General features: G+C 31.5%; 2 protein-coding genes across 9 annotated transcripts in view; one reads left to right on the top strand and one right to left on the bottom strand.

Annotated features, from left to right (window-relative positions):
• LOC132727355 (spermatogenesis-associated protein 1-like) overlaps positions 1-19,905 on the top strand; it is a 65,456-nt gene that overhangs the window by 19,746 nt on the left and 25,805 nt on the right. For 4 of the 8 annotated variants that reach the window (XM_060712794.1, XM_060712844.1, XM_060712827.1 and 1 more), the window contains exons 3-6: positions 739-856; positions 11,540-11,593; positions 13,397-13,526; positions 14,634-14,672. In XM_060712794.1, coding sequence (XP_060568777.1) covers positions 739-856; positions 11,540-11,593; positions 13,397-13,526; positions 14,634-14,672 — 341 coding nt within the window. Of the gene's footprint in view, positions 1-738; positions 857-1,971; positions 2,114-11,539; positions 11,594-13,396; positions 13,527-14,633; positions 14,673-19,905 lie in introns of those variants that run through there. The other 4 variants (XM_060712803.1, XM_060712852.1, XM_060712835.1 and 1 more) reach the window with 2 other exon arrangements.
• LOC132727218 (uncharacterized) lies at positions 7,497-10,454 on the bottom strand. Its single transcript, XM_060712640.1, has 2 exons — positions 9,337-10,454; positions 7,497-7,636 (listed from the first exon to the last, which is right to left on the bottom strand). The coding sequence occupies exon 1, from the start codon at positions 10,452-10,454 to the stop codon at positions 9,339-9,341; it is 1,116 nt and encodes a 371-aa protein (XP_060568623.1). The 3' UTR covers positions 7,497-7,636; positions 9,337-9,338.

Genomic DNA, 19,905 nt, shown 5'->3' on the forward strand with positions numbered 1-19,905 from the left:
TAATAACCAGGAAAAATGAAGAAAAAAGCACCCATAGAATTATTAATTGAATCTGGGTATTGTTGAAATCTGGGTGCAGCTTCAGTTTCTAAATTAAATACCTTTTCCCTGGAAATTTCTATAAATTTTTAACCAGATTTTTACAACAGATATCAACTGGATTTTTAATCACAAAGTGCCTAGGAGTATAAAAGTGAGGGTTTTGTTATTTCAATGATATTTGACAGAATTATGGCCCTTTGTTGTTTTTGTTGTTGTTTTTTTCCACATGTAATTATGTTAGGCATAGAGAAATATTCTTCAACTAATAAATAGCAACTAAACATTAGAACAGATTTCTTAAAAGTATTCCCTTCAGTATTTGTTGTGTGTGCAAGGTCGGTTTCCACAACAACTCAATCAATGGAACCATCAGAAATGGGGCATTCATGGCTGGGTGGTTAAGATTGTTAACTTCAAACCTCTTCCTACCCACAAACTGATGTGGGTTTAAATCCCGCCAAGGACTCAGGATCCTTTCATGTAAGGAAACTATCCAGCTAGCTGACAGAACATCAGTGGTTCTACTCAGATGCTTGTTTGTACCTGAAATAATGAGGCACACCTGAGGTCTCCTTGCACCAGTGGAAAGTCACTATTATATGACCTCTACTGTGTTGGCCCGAAGTAATCCAGTCCCTAGTTGCACTTGTATATTTTCTGATTTTAAAATATAAAATACATTTTGAATGTTTTCAGAGTTCATCCAGAGACAAAGTTATATGCATTACGAGACGAAATAGAGCAACAGTTAGGAACAGAGTTAGTGCCAAGAGAATATGTTTTTGTCAAAAGTGTTGGAAGAAGTTTAACAAGAGTGAGTATTTTTAACTTATATATGCATCTTGAGCTTCATGCTACCTGAAAGGTTCTCATAAAAGTTTCATAAGTTTTAAATATTTATTTCTGAACAAATATCATTGTGTTAATTTGGTCCTGCTCCAATCAATTTTTCATGAGATGGTTGCTGTTATTCTTTTTGTCTACATGTATTAGATTTTCTGTGTTTATTTATGTTCGTGTCACTTTTTTACAAGCTTATCATATTTTTTTTTTCATGAGATTTACACTATTTAATCATGATATTATTTTTGTTCAATATTACACCATTTATTCATTTCTACATGATTATGTCACACTATAAGACCATGATTATGTCCTGAAACAATGGCATTTTAAGCTAAGGTGATATTGCTGATGTCAGCATATTATGTCATGGTAGAATAAAGATTGCATGCAGTCAATAATCTGAATATGTAGGTCTAAATTGTGTTTTTCTTTGCAACAAGCTCTTCGTAGGATCCTAGTATGTCGACTTTATTGTTTTTGGTTTAAGGCATTGTTTAAAAACCAATTCCAATGAATTTTGATAGTCCCTATGATATTAATTTGATATGTTACTACGTAAAAGATCCTGTATTTAAAAGGCTAATTTGAAGTTCTTGCAGCCAGACTGACGTACCGTACCCCTCGTGTTCAATATTTGGTGGATATTTTGCTCATATTTATAGATTCATTAAATCTTCGGTATAAGATTGTTCTTGTATACCACTGAAAATGTATTTGAGGATTTTAAACAACCAAATGTAATGTTTTATTTAAAAATGATGTAATTATGTAACATGGTTTCTGGGATAAAATTTTAGAAAAAAAACCCTCTAAATTTATTAATATTCAAGACTACAGTTGTTAAGAAAAGTAAACTGAAACCATAAGAGAAAATAAAGACAATTGTTCTGAGGATAATAAACTCAAAGATACATCAAAACACAAAAGGACATTATGAATTAATGAATCAAAGAGAAAAGTAATAATCGAAGAAAATCGAGTAAAAATCCAGCTTTACTTAAAAGCAAGAGGAAATTTCAAAACAACAATCAAATACTTTTATCGGAATATTTCAACAAAATACATGTAATAAAAACCTTGGAGAAATATGAGTTCTGTATATGTGAAGAATCTAAAACCAAGCACACTGGTAAGGAAGGAGAAAGCCCCCGCACCAGCGTTAGTTTCGCACGATATGCTCGATAAATATGTGGAAGTATACGCACCAAAACTGTTGAGAACTAATGTAAGTAAGATTAAGTTTGCTGTTTAAGGATAAACTTTGAAACAAATATGTTGTGAAAATCCTTGTAAGGGAAATATGTTTATTCCATGTTGGTATCATGAAACCATGAAATTAATAAAATACTGTGATTTTTTTTTTAATGAATTATCCACATAAGAACTCGTTAAATGTTTTTTCCAGTAAGATTTGGTTGTTTTTGCGTGTCTGGAAGTGTTAAAATGTGACAATATGTTCAAATGACTGCTCGATTTACTACTTCAGTAGTATGACTTGAAAATTTTCTAAGTTAACTAGTTGTCTGTTCATTCAATAGATGATAATTATATGTTTTATATAGTAGGGAAAGTATCAGATGAAAAGTCCTCAGGTTTCGGTTCAATCCTTTGGCGAGGTGTATTTTGTTCGTGACAATTGATCTCGGACAATAAGTCTTATTAATGATCATTTGTTTTTCAAAACAAGATTCAGAAAACAAGATTCAGATGTGAGATAAGTAAGTCCGTCACTTGCACAGAAATAGGTATTAACTGGTTAGTTATCCAGAAATGCTGGTTAGGTGGATTACCCACAGATATATAAATAAAATTATGATTGTGTTAAAATTGGCGTTAAAACTCTAGAAAAACATCCAAACAAAATGAGGTGTTCTATAATTATAGACTGTGGATTAAGTTTAATATTATAAGTTTTAAGATTCATTAAAATTAATTTCAAATAACACAGGACTGGTGTAAAAAGTTGGTGGCAATAATTTAAAACTTTTTGATAAAATGCTAAAAACACTGACAATTTTAAAAATATTTGCGTTTTGAGGTTTTGACTTGTTTAAGCTTTTAATATCTTTTTAAAGGCACGTGTAATTCTGTTTGATTGATGACATGATTTTATGGATTTCTCATCACCAACACTGCAGTCATGCTAGTTTTCTAAATGTAGACGCTTTTAGTTCCCACTGATTCCTGGTTGACAGCTAACGTTGATAGCAGATCTAAGTTTAATGTAGTCAGTTATAATTATCTGGCAATTTAATTGTCCGCTTACATATTTAACCAAACGGGCATAGTTGCACAATGGTATATGCAAGTTAAATATGCAATAAATTTTCCCATTAAAACCGTAATTTAATGGGAATCACTGTAAAATCGCGCAAATATATTCAATTGTTACTATAATCGCTCCTCGGGGACTATGATTATAGTATTTATGAAAGTCTATTTAAATGGCGATGCTACATTTAACGCAGCATTTAATGGTTTAATCGGAAGAACAAAGGGGATTATAAACTCCCATGAATAATTTGTAACATATGATGTTAATTATCGAGATAGCGTGTCACATAGTCTCGATATATCATTATCTCGCATGCAATCCCATTAAAGCAGAGCTGGCAACATGACAATTGGTATATAATATGGTATATGCAAATGAGGGTGCCTTTATACAGAGGCATATCTTAGCTATCAATAGATAATCATCTAAAATAATTTTAGGGTTTTTTAAACTGTATGATATTGATCCAGATAGATATTCTTTTCTGCCTTCAAGACGATTTATATTATACACTAATATACAGCATAAGAATGTTAAATATTAAGAAATATAAAGGTTATATTGTGAATACAGAAAATAAAGTTTGCAACTTACTTACTATTAATGCATATATATTATAGAATTCTACACACCTTACATTTCCTGGCATTGTGAAATACATGATTGTATTGTTACATTAAGAAACATTTTTAGAAATATTTAAATCTCAGAGCTCGGAAAAAAAAAAATTGTAATGAAGTGGTTAAATGCTTGCCGGCTTCAAGTCACTAATGCTTTAACTACTGTTGTTTCAAGTATTATCATGCAGGGACTGGATTCTTTCATGTTAGGGAATCTAGCCAGCTAGCTTACAGAACTTTTGCTATTCTTCTTGGGTGCTGCTCATGCCTGAAATAATGCTCAAAAGGGATCACTTGATGTCTTCTTCCACCAGTAAAGCTTGAAAGTGACCAATGCCGTGACATGTTCAGAGTCAGAGTGAAGTAAAATCCAGCAAAAATTGTACCTAAAAAACTCAATATGCAGCATTATATCATAATATTGAAAAATTACTACCCCAATTTATAGATATTGATTTTAATAAATTGATGAATCAACTCACTGGAGCTGAAAGCTACAAGACTTGGCTTTCAATAAGCCAGTCATTGGATTGATAATCTTGTATTGTAAGGCTTCATACAATTTTAAAAAATTCTTGTAACATTACAGATTTTAATTAATGAATGAACAACTTTTTCAATTTTCTGACTGATTATATAACATATTGAATTATTTAGATTAAACATATGTACTAATTAGATTTAGCAAGTTCTAATTTGAAGTATATTCAGTTAATGGTTACTAGCAATTTTCAGAGTAGTTATTTTGATTCTAATAAAATTTATTTTATTAAAGTGATTGTAAGCATCAATTTGAGATTTGCATTTGATATGGTATTCATATAGACTATAATTGTCTAAAATTTGTTTCTGTTAGAAACATGTTGTCTGTATAGAATTAATGTAAATTTGTAGTAAAACAGTTTTTGGAATTAAGAAAAATTTATGTTATGCAAAAAATATTTGGTAAATCTTTACTTGTATAAACTTCCGAGCAACATATTATAAAGAGCACATGTCAGAATTGTTAGATGTTAGTTCAAACTCTTGTTTATTTGCTTAATAAATAATAATGGTCTTCTTTTATCATGTTAAAAATCAATTTTAACTATTGCAAGTTCCATTATAATTCAGGTCTACCATTTAAGAAATGTATATAATTTTATTACTGCTAATAATATTGTTTTCATTTGAATCATGGAAAAGTTGTCATTATTTCAATTATTTATTGATTGTGAGACAATAAGATCTGTAAATTGAATTTCTCAATATTTAAGGTTAGAAAACCTGAGTATTGTCCAAATATTTATACTGACTAAAGTAGCCTGTGTACTTGACAACTTGTAAATATTGAACTAGTTTCACATGTTAAAAGATAGCTCTCGCAAAATTCGTGTCAAACTATTCCATTATTTTAATTGAATGTTTTACCGAATTTAATGGACATTAGTATGATAATCAATATTCCGCGTGTTTACATACGTTTACGATAATCAGATACTGGGCGAGCCTTCATTATCGTTCTATTGTTTACAATCGTCTTATTGGAGATATACTAACTATCTGTAGGTAAACATAACGTAGACATCTCATCCTTTTACATTAAAATTCAAGAGGGCCAATATTAAACGTATTAAAAATGAATTCTTTAATGGTTTTGCAAACTATAACGGTGTAATAAGAGACAGGTAGCATGTAAATTAGATGGGGTTTTTTTCAACAGAATAATGCAGCTTGTATTTTAATATGTCAAATCGCATCTTATACAAAATGAATGGTGAAGTAAATATATTTTTTACACAATTTAGTCAGACAAATTTCAAACATAATTAGGTGCTCCCATGCATAGTAAAAAAAATAAACATTAATTTGTTTGAAAAAAAAAATGTTTTGGGTTGCCATGATTTTATTTGGTAGGTAGCAGGAAAGGAGAACAATCAATATATTTTTTAAGACTATATTGTATTATAATCATTGTGACTAAATTTCAAATCAACCTAAATAAGCAATTTTAAGTTAAAAAAGGGAATAACACACAAGTGTTGGCACCTAAAAGACGAGCCTCGGCACTGCATGCATTTGTTTGACCAAGTTAGCAGCAGAGTGGCTGTTACAACTGCCTAAACAGCATTTTAAACTTCCAAACTTAAGTAATTGATAATGGAAAGATTAAACGAGACTTACCTTCGTAGAGGGGAAGTTGAAGTTTGATCAATATTTTATCAACCACAAGCCTCTTTTGGGATCACACAGAGATCGCATAGCTTGACCAGCGAGCTTACTCATCAGTCTTTAGAGTGTATTTAGATCATAATGGTTATATGATCTAAATATGGTAAAATGGCAAAGAAGCAAGATATATAATATAATCAAGGGTTGGGCTGGGTGGGTGTGTGATCCCAAAAGAGGCTTGTGGTTGATAAAATATTGATCAAACTTCAACTTCCCCTCTACGAAGGTAAGTCTCGTTTAATCTTTCCATTTTATCAACCACATAGCCCCTTTTGTGGACCCCACAGAGATTTTAGAGTTGCTTCTTTACCATATATGTATAATTGAAAAATAACAATATAAACTTTGAATTGCTTGTACTAATATAGAACTTGAAATTAACAAACTGTTGTTAAACTGATACAATATTTACATGAATTAATAATAATTCTAAGGATAAAAAACAGACAACTTTAACATCTTTTATGAATTTTGTTGTCTGTTAAGTAAGGCTGTCTGCACTGTTGCATTTGACAAGTCAATGTCTTTATCATAAAACTTTGCAAATGTGGCTGCATTTTTCCAACCAGCAGTTTTTACTATTGTTTGTAAAGAAACACCACCAAGTTTTGCTGCTGATGTTGCTGCAGATCTAGTGCTATGCACACCATATTTTGTATTAATGCCTGATTTTATCATAACATTCTTTACCCATCTAGACACAGTTTGTTGAGATACAGATTTATGAGGTTTCTGTGTGCTTATAAGCAATTTCTTTTCAGTTCCTCGCAGGAATTTTGTTCTTTGGATATATTCCTTAAACGTTCTAACTATACACAGATTTGGATTTTGATGATATGTTTTTAATGTTATTTTCTCTAGGTGATGACCAGGTTTAGTTTGTTTTAAAATATGATTAGGATAGATAATGCAGAACTCTGGTTGTAATTCTATGTCATTAATTTCTATTAAATGAAGTGTCTGACATCTTTGAGCAGTCAAAAGTAAAAACAACATACACAGTTTACAGGAAAGTTGAATTAATGTAGTATCTTCCATTTTTTCCTAAATGGGAGAGAACAATGTTAGTATCCCAAATTTCATTATATTTTGGTAAATTTGGTCTTAAAGTGAAAATGCCCGAAAGGAACCTTTTCATCAACTGATTATCACTAAAGTTATTTCCTCCACATAACGCAGTAAGATTGTTTATAGCTGCTCTAGCAGTCTGGAAAACACTAAATTTTCTACCTTTTCTATAAAGGACCACAAAAAATGCCAAAATCTGATTTACAGAGGGCTTAAAAGGATTGTACTTTTTCCCACAGAAAGATATCCAACTTTTGATATAGGATGCATATTGTTTTTTGGTAGATTTTCGCCATGATTGCATGATGATATCAATTGCTGTCGTTGGTACACCCTGCCTTTGGAGAGATTTCCTGATAATCTCAAGACAGCAAGTCTCATCTTTTTTAACGGATGCCTTCTTTCTGGTTTGTGCGGTAAGTATAATGCTGTCTGTGGGTTCTGGATCAAAAAACATGGGCCGCTGATGAGGGGAAGGATTGATGCCCACCAAGTTTGTGTCGTCCAAAGCGGACATATCAACACAGCTTCTGTCTCGTCTTCTTCTATTTTTTGTAGAATTTTGGCCATTAAGCTGAAAGGAGCAAAGATATAATACAGTTCATGATTCCAGTGCAATGTAAATGCATCAACAGCAAAGGCCATGGGGTCTGGAAGATATGTTACATATTTAGATAGTTTTGAATTTATTCGAGATGCAAATAGATCCATTGACATATCTGGAAATATTTTTAATATCTTTTCGAAAATTTGTTGTCTCAATGCCCATTCAGTATCTTCATTAAATTTCCTAGATAGCTTATCAGCTTCATCATTTTTAACACCAGGGATATGGGCTGCAGATAAATGAATTTTTCTTTCTAAGCACCATTGCCATATTTCTCTGGCTAAACTGTTTAGTTCTGATTTTTTGCCTCCAAATTTGTTAACATATGAACAGCTGGTGGTGTTATCCATATATATACGAACATGACAGTTGGATACATTTTTACATAAAGACATTAATGCTAGCTGACAAGCTTTAAGTTCTAAAATATTTATATGATTTTGTTGTTCTGATGAAGACCACTGACCATTTGTTCTATTATTGTTTGTTTTGTCTACTGCCCCCCATCCTTTCTTTGAAGCATCTGAAAATATTATCAATTTTGGTTGTCCTTGAGAAATTAATTTTTTGCTGTCTGAGATGTTGTCAATCCACCATTTAATATGATGTTTTATGTTTGCATGAATGTACATGAATTTGTTGAAATCCCCTCTCGATTTTCGTAAATACTTTTCTTTAGTTTGTTCAAGAGGTTTATAAAAAAGTGGTGCATACTGTACTCCTGATTCTGCTGCCACCATCTTGCCGATGAGTCTTGCGAATTGCCTAATAGTTACTCTTGATTTCTTTATAATTTCTTGACACAATTTTTTAAGTTCCTGTATTCTTTCCGGGGTTAGTCTCACTGACATAGTTTCAGAACATAATAAAAAACCTAAGAATTGAACTTGTTTGCTTGGAGTTAAAGCTGATTTTGAAGGATGTATTGTTAGTCCTAGACTATCCATAAGCCTTACAGTTTCTAAAACATTCTGTTTGCAGTCATTAAATGTTGCCCCTTGTAAGCAAGAATCATCAATGTATGCAGTGCTTATGAAACCTTTGGCACGAAGTGATGCGAATACTGGTTTCATTAATTTAGTGAATACTCTTGGGGATGTAGTAAGTCCCATTACTAGTGCAGTAAATTGATATTTAGTTCCGTTAAACAAAAATCTAAAATATTTTCTATCATCCTTTCTTATTGGAATAGAGTAGAATGCTTCTGATAAGTCTACAGAAGCGAAATAACAGTCTTTGCGCATTGCTTCTGTTGCAGATTTCAGTGTTTCCATTTTGAAATGTATGTTTTCCATACATTCTAAATTAAATTTTTTCAGATTTAATATAATTCTTACTCTGCCATCCTTCTTGGGTCTAGTAAATATGTTAGAAATATATTCATTTTCTTCCTTCATACTATCATCCACTATTTCAATAATATTTGTGTTCAAAAATCTTTGTATTTCACAACTGATTAAAACTTCTTCTTCATCACTATATCTCAGAGGTGTTGGTATTGTAGTTTGTTTCGGAGTTGTCTGCAATTCTACTTCATAACCAGATATAGTTTTCAAAATCCATTGATCACTTGTTATTTTTGTCCAGTTATGAAAATGATATTTGGTTTTTCCCGCAATGAAGTTATCAGTGGTATTCCTCAGAACAATTTTATGATTTTTACTTACATTTATTTTCGTTGGATCTGTTGATCTTTCTTTTGAAAGTGTTGACTTTTGTGAGGAAGTTGTGGTCGGCTGTGTTTGTAAAATGGTTTCTGCTGACTGTATCCACTGTTGTATGGTTTCCGATAATGCTGTTTGGTCTTGCTGGAGTGCCCCCCTCCTCTTTTCCCTAAAAAAGGATTTTTTGGACCCTGTGTCATCTGTGGTGCTCTTTCCGAAAAAGCTTTTGCCTCTTCTTTCAGGTTGTCGCCAAATAATTGTGTGGCAGATGGCACAGACTTTTGACATATGCTTTTATATGTAGGATGGATCTCTTGAATTATTTTATCCCTTCGAGCTTTATTTGTGGATGTGATGCTGTGGACCATCATATTGAATGTGTCACTTAACAGGTCTTTCATCAATTCTCTGTCAACTGTCTTCGATACTCGGACATGGTCCAAAGCTTTAATAACTGGGACCAGACAGTCTGACAGTTGATGTACAGACTTCTGTAGCTTTGCGTCGATCAATTTTGTTGTCAGTTTTAATTCCCTCCACAAGAACGTCTCAACTTGAGGAGTTTGAAGGTTTGGTAGATTTTCTGGTCTTTTATGCTTTTCTCTAAGTTGTTTCATTACTTGTTCCTGTGGATCAGCCCGCAGACCCCTGTTTGTAAAGCCAGCAATTTTTTCTGACACCTTGTCTCCCGTTTCCAGTCTTTCTTTGAATTGGTTATCCAGTTCTTGGAGGAAATCATCATTTTCTTCTTCTCCATCATTGTCAGACTGTCTATCAGAAAATATAGCAGCTACGTCTGCTGCATTATTTGTGTCATTTATATTTTCGTCATCATCGTCGTCCGAAGATGTGTCACTGTCAGACATTTTTCGTTTTTTCGACGTACTCTCTTTGTTTGATTCATGTTTTCTTTTCATTGCTTTTAGATCAGCCTGAAGCTTTTCTACCGTTTCAGCAACTGCCGATAACTTTTTGCCATGATGGGACATCTCTTGCAACGTATTCGTCATGTTAACGAAAATTTTTTCTCCTTTGCTAACGAATTCGCTAATTTTATCCCGTGAGGTGCCTCCCTCCTCGCGCGCAGCTTCAGTCTCACTTCCGCCCACGAGTGTTTCCATTTTTACACTGTAAACAGAAATCGGGATTCCCTCAAAATTACAATTTATTTGAACGCTATTTTTTAAAACATCATGCATAGATAAATTCTTAATTTCAAGGTGTTCAAATTTGAACAATTATTTACAATTTTTTACAGCAGTAGATGATAAATTAATTAATGTTTTATCGTTCGACACGATGCATAAATCACTGTTATGAATATGACCCGCGTAAGGGTCAGTTTATGGTTGCCGCTATTTTTAATGATAAAGCGGAAAATTGTTTGTACGTATAGCATGATATAGCCTATTGTAAATAAATTTATGGATTTCCAAATAAGAATATATTTGTATCTATATTTGTGCCTCCGTAAGAGGTTCGGGCTCATTTTCCATGTTATGTAAGATCTCCGTAAGAGAATAATATTTTTTACCTCCGTAAGAGGCTAGGGTAATAATATCTCCGTAAGAGAATAATATTTTTTACCTCCGTAAGAGGCTAGGGTAATAATATCTCCGTAAGAGAATAATATTTTTTACCTCCGTAAGAGGCTAGGGTAATATTTTTTACCTCCGTAAGAGGCTAGGGTAATAATATCTCCGTAAGAGAATAATATTTTTTACCTCCGTAAGAGGTTAGGGTAATAATATCTCCGTAAGAGAATAATATTTTTTACCTCCGTAAGAGGTTATGCTATCACATGTCTGTACGACACTGTTTCAATAGCAAATTTTTTGTCAGTTTGCTACGTTTCCTTTACGGAAATGAGTAGACATCTTGTCTAAACGACAGAACAAAGGATTCTTATAATTATCGGTTATGTACTGAATTCTGAAAAAAGATATGAAATCACAACTTACCAGTTGGAGAATTTGTTCCAAAGTAAATTATTTCCCAAATAAAAATCTTAATTATCGTTGTAAAAAACACAAAATATCAATAAAGTTTAAACCGTAAAAATTCTTTGACTGACTTTGGCTGCTGATAAGCCTTGCACTGATGATGAGTAAGCTCGCTGGTCAAGCTATGCGATCTCTGTGGGGTCCACAAAAGGGGCTATGTGGTTGATAAAATACATTGTATATGCATATTTTCTTTATTTCAGGTAAAAGCCAGACAAGAGGCTACTCTGAAAGTCAAGAACTTTTTACCACCACAGGTTTGCCTCTTTTATTTCCTGTTTTAATTATTTTTAAAGATCATGTAAAAAAATAGGCGGAAGTCTTGCTGAGTGATAAATGATTTTGCTAATAGTTGTACTGGAGAACTATAGTAAACTCCACATATAGAAAATATTGCTTAGTATAATGATATACTACTTATAAAGATGGTGTTGCAGCAGTACAGCTGACTCTTGTTTTAAATTTATTTTCTCTAAAAGGATATAACAATATCTTAAAGTAATTATATAAATTTGGTGGTCCCCTGAATCAGTCATAAGTGGAGTTTACTGTACTGTTGATTGGTCGATCTGAGGTCATTAAAATTGTTATCAGGCCAATGAGCCATGCAGTATATAGAGGATATTGAATGAGTGCAAGTTTAATACTGAGTTGAATAAAATTACATTATGCGAGCCTCTGGCGAGCAATATATTATTTTATTCAACAAGTCAATAAATTTAGTAATGAACTTACACAAATTTAATATTCTGTTTTTCACATACCAAAAATAAGGACCGTTTGAAGTGATGAAGAAACATTTTTCATTGACGCTCCTATAGTATAACACTAACATTAAGCGAGTCTTAATGCTATGTTTATATAACGCAAATCATGATGTCACATCAGAATATATGCATGGCAGTGCAATACCCTTTTTACAGAGTCGCAAAATCGGCACGTGTATGTGATATATATCATGATGTATCAGTAGCTGTTTAATGTTGAGCTATCCTGCTGGATCCGAAATTGATGAGCTCTATACTGTTGGCTGACTAACTTTAAATTTTGATCTTGATATCCCCTATTTTTATAATGAACAGTTCTGAAAATTGAAGCTGGGCAAGTCCATTTAAGAAATTCAGCAGGTTAAGGAATACTTTTTAGAGACAAAAACTATTTAATTTTATCAAAAAATGTGTTATAACCTGGTTTATTGCCAAATTTATGCTTCAAAGTGATTACCGGAAATAAGAATGAGTTTTAAGTGTTTTTACCTTGAACTTAAGATATTACAGCTTTTAAAGCAGTCATTATAAAACATATTGGTAGTAATATCATTATTAAATTTAAATAATTCAAAAAGTAATTCAATGATAAAACGTCAAATTATCCATGAAAAATTTATATGATACTCAATGTTTTTAGTCATGCAACAAAACTAAGTTTAGCTGCAGTACTGTTATAAATTTTTATACTTTTCAATGCCGGCTCTTTTGTTCATTGAAGTAGTAGGTAAATATTTCATCTGAATAGGGGAGGGTTTTGGATTAGGTAATAGTAATACAGGGGTCACTGGCTTGATCTTCAGACAAGGCATATTTTCTCTATTACAATAGATCTCATAGATTAAGTCCAATGGTCATTTTTCTCCAACCTCCAATTCAGAAATCATGTGGGATTTATAGTTGGTCACTTGTGTAGAAATAAGTAATTCCTGGTTAGTTATCCAGGAAAGTTGTTATGGTGGATTGACTGCCGAGATACATGACCAAAACATGTTATATCCGGCAACTTAGCAAACAAATATCATCTTGATTTCAAAGTAACTTATTTTAAAGTATTTAGTTAGTTAGCTTAGATGTTATAAGTACAATTTGCAGTATTTATAGATACGATTTTAACATTGTTTGACTCGTTTTTTTTTCATCCCAGTGTTTATTATTATTTTAATCAGCTATTTCACTGTAAAAAAGTTCCCATTGCAGAAATTACTACTCAGAGGTAAATCATTTAATTACACCATGTAAAGAAAGGGCGGGACTCTATGGAACGTAATCAATGTTTTCTTTACATTACAGGCGTATGCACCAGAACTGTATTTATTAGAAGCCACTCCAGAAGTGCAACAACAAATAGCAGCCAGTAGCGAGAACTCGACGCGGCCAGAAACTAGAACCTCATATGACTATGAATTTATGCACAGACAAAGTAAGTACACAATTGTATAACAAACAGAAGATATTTCACTTAAAAGATAATCTGTCAGAATGGATGTGTCCTAAATTCAGTATATGCTTCATAAGTGCTATAAATCAAAATTCTTAACCTAAAATCTTCTCATCGGTGCCACTTGATCATGGTCTGCACTGTTCGCTGTTAAGTAAATATATATTTGAAAATTTTACCTTAAAATGATGAATGGTTTTGTCCAGATTGCAAGATGGACTAGTCCATTTAAGATATTTAGCATGGTAAGGGTTAAGAATAAGAGATGTAAGGGTAGTGTAGAGATTTTTGTCACCTTGGAAACGATCATTTTCTTTTTGTCTGATTTCAGTTGAAAAACAATACATTTAAATTGTCATCCACCCAAGATCATTTTCTAACATTGTACATTTGGGAAGAATATTTTAATATTATAAATGCAGGCCATTTCAGTGTAACTTTGTGAAACATAAACTGTATACTTACTTCATTGAATTTTCTTTTCAATTTAAAACATTTTGCTCTTTGTGGCTAAGTAAATGAATAGAAATCTGACAGGTTGTCTTTTAAGTCAACAGTGCTATCAAGGCAATCTTCTTTTGTGTGTTTATATATATTTAGATATATTTATTTCATTATATAAATGAAGAACAAAGTTTGATCTGATTTAGAGACTTTTGCCTTTTTAAATATCTTTAGATCACTAAACCAGTCTATTGATACGTAACCACCGAGTCAATTATTTTCAGTTTTGATTGCTCAGTCTTTAGGCCAAGTACAAGTGTCTTTATGTTTAAACTTTATGCAATTATTAAAGACGTTTGAAAATTCAAGTATATGTTTAATCTAAAAGTATGTTTAGTTTATATTTAAAAAAATGTAATCTTAAATTGAAACTTTCTTATGAAAAAAAAAAGAAAACCCAAGAACATGAAATTTGTAATATCATGACAAGGCAAAATAAAATTTCAAAAGTTGAAAAGAATGGTTAATATCTCTATACTGGTATTTAAAATGTATAACATTATCCAAGAAGTGTTATTATATTAATAGTAATGTTTATGTAGAAATTTCCTTGTTCACTTTATTGCCTATCTTTTACAAACTAAGACAAAGGACGAAATAATCACTATTTTCAAACTCATGGTAGTAAGTAATTTATTCAACACTTCTATTCTATTATAGTTCATATTTCTTTATTTATACAGTATTATAATTATTTGCTAGTTTTCATCAACAAAGTGAATTATTGTGTATCTGTAACAGGCTGAAGGCAGCAGAATGAATTTTAAACATCATTATGTGCAAAAAAAAAAAGAGCTGAAAGTCAGTAATGTAATGCAATTGTTCCATTTAACTTCTTGATATGTGAGACTGGTTCCTCCTGTATGTCCTAAATTACCAGTCTGCTGCTTGATATATGAGACTGGTTCCTGTTTGAAAGTCCTAACCTTATACCATAGTATAATATATAAGTGAGACTGTTCCTAGCCATAAACCAGTCTGCTGCTTGATATATGAGACTGGTTCCTGTTTGAAAGTCCTAACCTTATACCATAGTATAATATATAAGTGAGACTGTTCCTAGCCATAAACCAGTCTGCTGCTTGATATATGAGACTGGTTCCTGTTTGAAAGTCCTAACCTTATACCATAGTATAATATATAAGTGAGACTGTTCCTAGCCATAAACCAGTCTGCTGCTTGATATATGAGACTGGTTCCTGTTTGAAAGTCCTAACCTTATACCATAGTATAATATATAAGTGAGACTGGTCCTAGCCATAAACCAGTTTGCTGCTTGATATATGTGACTGGTTCCAGCTTGAAAGTCCTAACCTTATACCATAGTATAATATATAAGTGAGACTGGTCCTAGCCATAAACCAGTTTGCTGCTTGATATATGAGACTGGTTCCAGCTTGAAAGTCCTAACCTTATACCATAGTATAATATATAAGTGAGACTGGTCCTAGCCATAAACCAGTCTGCTGCTTGATATATGAGACTGGTTCCTGCTTGAAAGTCCTAACCTTATACTATAGTATAATATATAAGTGAGACTGGTCCTAGCCATAAACCAGTCTGCTGCTTGATATATGAGACTGGTTCCTGCTTGAAAGTCCTAACCTTATACCAGTCTGCTGCTTGAAATATGAGACTGATTCCTGCGTGAAAGTCCTAACCTTACATTTACAGCAAACTTGCTAGTATCCTTAAGTATCAAAGAAGTTGTTAGTTAAATTAAAATGTATTTCTTTGATTGAATAACTTTTGAAGGATTAAAAAATTTGCTCAAAATATACAAAAGTTTAGAAATAAGGTCAGCATTCCAATTTTTTCAATGTAAGTTTCTATTTCTTTACTGAGTTTCACTATCTTCTTATGATACAAGTCAATACAAATAAGTATAATAATAAATATACATAGAACATTGTTCTAGAAGCGGGCCATACATACTTGAAGTTGTTTACATTTGATATGTATATTTACCAAGTATTCATACCATATTATCCTCTATGTACTTAAAGGAACAAGTTTTGTATATACTTGTAAATAATGCTTGGAGATATCAACTGCCAGTTTACCATTGATTGGTAAACCTCCTTCAGATAGCGTTTAAAGGTATTCCTGCAACTGTTTGATCACCAAAATCTGTTTGAATAATACTACTTAAAGAGAAACCGCCCTTTAAAAACTTGCAGATTGAGAGAATTATCTTTAAACTTTGAAAATGAAAAATAATCTGTATGCTCTAGTTTGATTTTGAAAATATCTTTATTTGCTAAGTCCATAACTTTTACCATACTTGTGGCAACTGTCAATTTACCCATGTGACCAGTGGAGACCAAGATCAGAATGGGTAAAAATGCCATCTGATCATGGTCTGTACTTTTCACTATTCCATTAGTACTTATTTTGAAATTATCCCTAAAAATGGTGAATGGTTTAATCTAGATTGAAAGCTAAACAAGTCCATTTAAGATATTTAGGGTGTTTAGGGTTAATAGAAAATTATTTATTTACTAACCTTCTGCTGCATAATCTGCCTGTTACAAGAGAGGACAATTTAATATATTTAAGAAAACTTTCAATAATTCGATCAATTAAGATCATTTGGTAAAAAAGGTGGTGTTAAAAAGAGTTTAACAATTATAAATTTTAATCAAAATGATTCTTATACATGAAATTTTAACTTTAAACTTAATAAAAACAGAATAAACAAGCCTTTTAAATTCTTTAAATTTAAATGAATAAGTAATTTTCTTTGTCTGTTTTCTACCTGAGTCACTTTTATTAAAGTTTTTTTTTTTCTCAAATCACAGTTTAGCTCTTGCATGTGACATTTCTATGTGAAATTTAAGATCTATGTGAAACTTAAAGATTTTCAAATAGGTAAAGATCTGTTCCTGCAACTCAAGTTGAGAGACTGGAAATCTTAACTTTTCCGCGACATTCTCTTTTTAACATTGCCTTTTTGAAGTCTCATTAAGTGAACATTGCTGCTGATATAATATAATTTAATTGTTTCTTCAAAATGACTATTGTATTTATATATAAATTTGCAAAAAAAAATACATTTTGTAGTTTGCACATTTTGCTTTCTTTGCTGTGTTTTGATGCAATGAAGTTTTGTTTTTATTTTATTTAATACTAGTATTATTTCTTATACTTTTTGATACTTAAAAAAAAAGAATAAAAGAAAACACTTTTATAAGGAAGGTATGTTTGTAATTCAAGGTATTTCTTTATTTTTCAATTTGATGATTTTGTTATTTTTCATGAGATTTTTTATTATTTTTTAATGTACACTGATTTAAATGTTTTTTTGTTCTTTGGTATATAAATTGTTTGATAATATAATTATAATATATCAAAACTGTATCGTTATATCAACATGTAGCAATATGATGTGTTACCATAAAGCCTGTAATAAATAACCCTCATCAAAATATCTATTTCTGAATAATAATGACTTTGTGTTCTGTGCCATCTGATTACGATATGTGCACTTTTTGCCATTCTGTGAGTCAATACATATTTTGAAATGTTCCCGAAAAATAATTAATGGTTTTGTTTGAGATGAGATTTTTATTACAGGTTGTACGGTATATTATTATATAAATATAAAAGAATATATGTGAGATATAATGTATGTATATGATATGATATATTGCTTGAGCTGATTGAGGCTAGCTGCACATATTACCCTTTCCTTACCTCTCACCCTAGCCCCTAATCACACTTATCTCACAAAATATATAAAATGCTATTTTTGTAACATTACTTATCACAGAATCAAACTCTAGAGCTGTTTTCATTAAACTTAGCCAAGCTGCATGATTGGCTATAGTGCTTATGTACTAAACCAGACAAGCATGCCTCACAAAGCCTTTAGGGCTGCCCTCACACCTGTTTGACATGAGGCGAAACCAACATCAAGTTACTCTTTGAGTATTACATATTTATTCAGTTAGATAATTATACAGTCAAGCAATAATAAAACACAACAGATTTTTAAGTCATTAGCACAATATGATTTGATTGGCTAATAACTGTACGCTAATTGAAACTATATTAATTAAATGACTAAAATTTTTTTGGTATTCTATCTCATTGCATATCTAAAATATTAAACCCTTATCTTGCTGACTGCAATAGATTCTAAAAATAACCCCATGTGACCAGTGCAGACCAAAGGGCAAATCTGTGCAGTGTAATTAAGGTCAGCACTGTTTGCTATTCAGTCAGTACATATTTTAAGATTTTCACCAAAAATGATAAATGGTCTTGTCCATGTATAAAGATGGACAAAGTCCATTTATGATATTTAGTGGAGTAAGGGTTAAACGTGAAGTTATATAATTAAATTACCAGCTAGTACTGAGTGAAATTTAATGCAGGTAAAAAAAAAATGCAATACTCAGCACTATTTGCTATTCAGTCAGTACATATTTTAAGATTTTCACTAAAAATGGTAAATGGTTTTGTCCAGGTATAAAGACAGACAAAGTCCATTTATAATATTTAGTGGAGTAAGGGTTAAACGTGAAGTTATAATTAAATTACAAGCTAGTACTGAGTAAATCCAGATAAACAAAAATGCATTAAATGTTGATTAATTTTCTGATTATTCAATCAAGCATTCCAATATTTCCTGCTAATGGATGCCAATGATTCATTTATACATGTAGTGTTCAGCTTAGGCAAGCTTTGATTTTTTTCTCTCATATATCTAGTCCAATTTTTTTCCAGTCTATTCATTTATTTTATTGATTTGCAGGCTGAATTGATTCAGAATATTATTATGGTGAGAACAAAACTGGCATGGTTTAATTTTCAGTTTCATATTATTTTTATATTGTCAAAAGGTGGCTGATTTTGTATAGAATGGCTAAAAGTTTAAATTACAACATTATTTTATTTTAATTAATATTGATATTTTTAGTATTTGTTTATTTATAGGCACATTAAGTCTCAAAAATGAAAACATTTTTTCTACAGATGAAAAAGTGAACCCCTGTTTGAATTTGCTTATCTTTTGAAGAACACAGTGTTTGAAATAATTTTGTTCTCAAAATGAATAGTAATAGTGGTATTTTGTCTTAAAGGGATTCCATGTCTTCAATATAAAAAAATACATAATCACTTCCTCACTTAAGGCCAAAAAGCAAAAGATAGTTGAAAAAAAAAAAAAAAAAAAAAAAAAAAAGAAAAAAAAAAGAAAAAAGAAAAAAAAACATTTTTGGTCTTAATGTGCCAAAATATAATAAAATGAAAGTAGGTTATAGATTGGTGTAAATGAATGATGATTAGTAAATAAGCAACTTCCTTTTCTTAGTGAACTTGTGAACAAAAGGCAGTATTATGATTGGTCCATTTTAGATGGCAAAAATCATTCAGTGCTAAAATATGGACTGGTTGAACAAAAAATTTCACTTCACTATTTTTTGACTGTTAGAAATATTTTAAAATCTATTTTAATATTCGTAAGACTGGACAGTTACAGTTTTAATGACTTGAGTAGCCCAATATATGAATCCACCATCTTGTTGTGTCAAAAGTTTGGTCTACAGTGACCATGGAGCGATGGGCTTAAAACCCTAAATTATCTCTGCCAACAAGGTCCCAGCACTTGACGCATTATGATTCGAGTGACTACTAATTTAACTGTCAACAGGTTCTAGACCTGAAAGGTTTATTGCTTCATTGTAATAATGAACTCAAGTGATATGATTTTGTTTCTCTAAAAGTGCACAAAATTTATGCACGTAATGATGTTTCCTTTTTAGACTAACATGTTTGATCACAAGATTCTACAAGAGAGAGTAGCTTGATGTTCTATTATAATTCTGTAGAAAGTAGTTAAAGCAATGATGCA

The sequence above is a fragment of the Ruditapes philippinarum genome, unplaced genomic scaffold (genome assembly GCF_026571515.1).
Source record: "Ruditapes philippinarum isolate M1 unplaced genomic scaffold, ASM2657151v2 ctg2729_1_1_1_1, whole genome shotgun sequence".
NCBI lineage: Eukaryota > Metazoa > Mollusca > Bivalvia > Venerida > Veneridae > Ruditapes > Ruditapes philippinarum.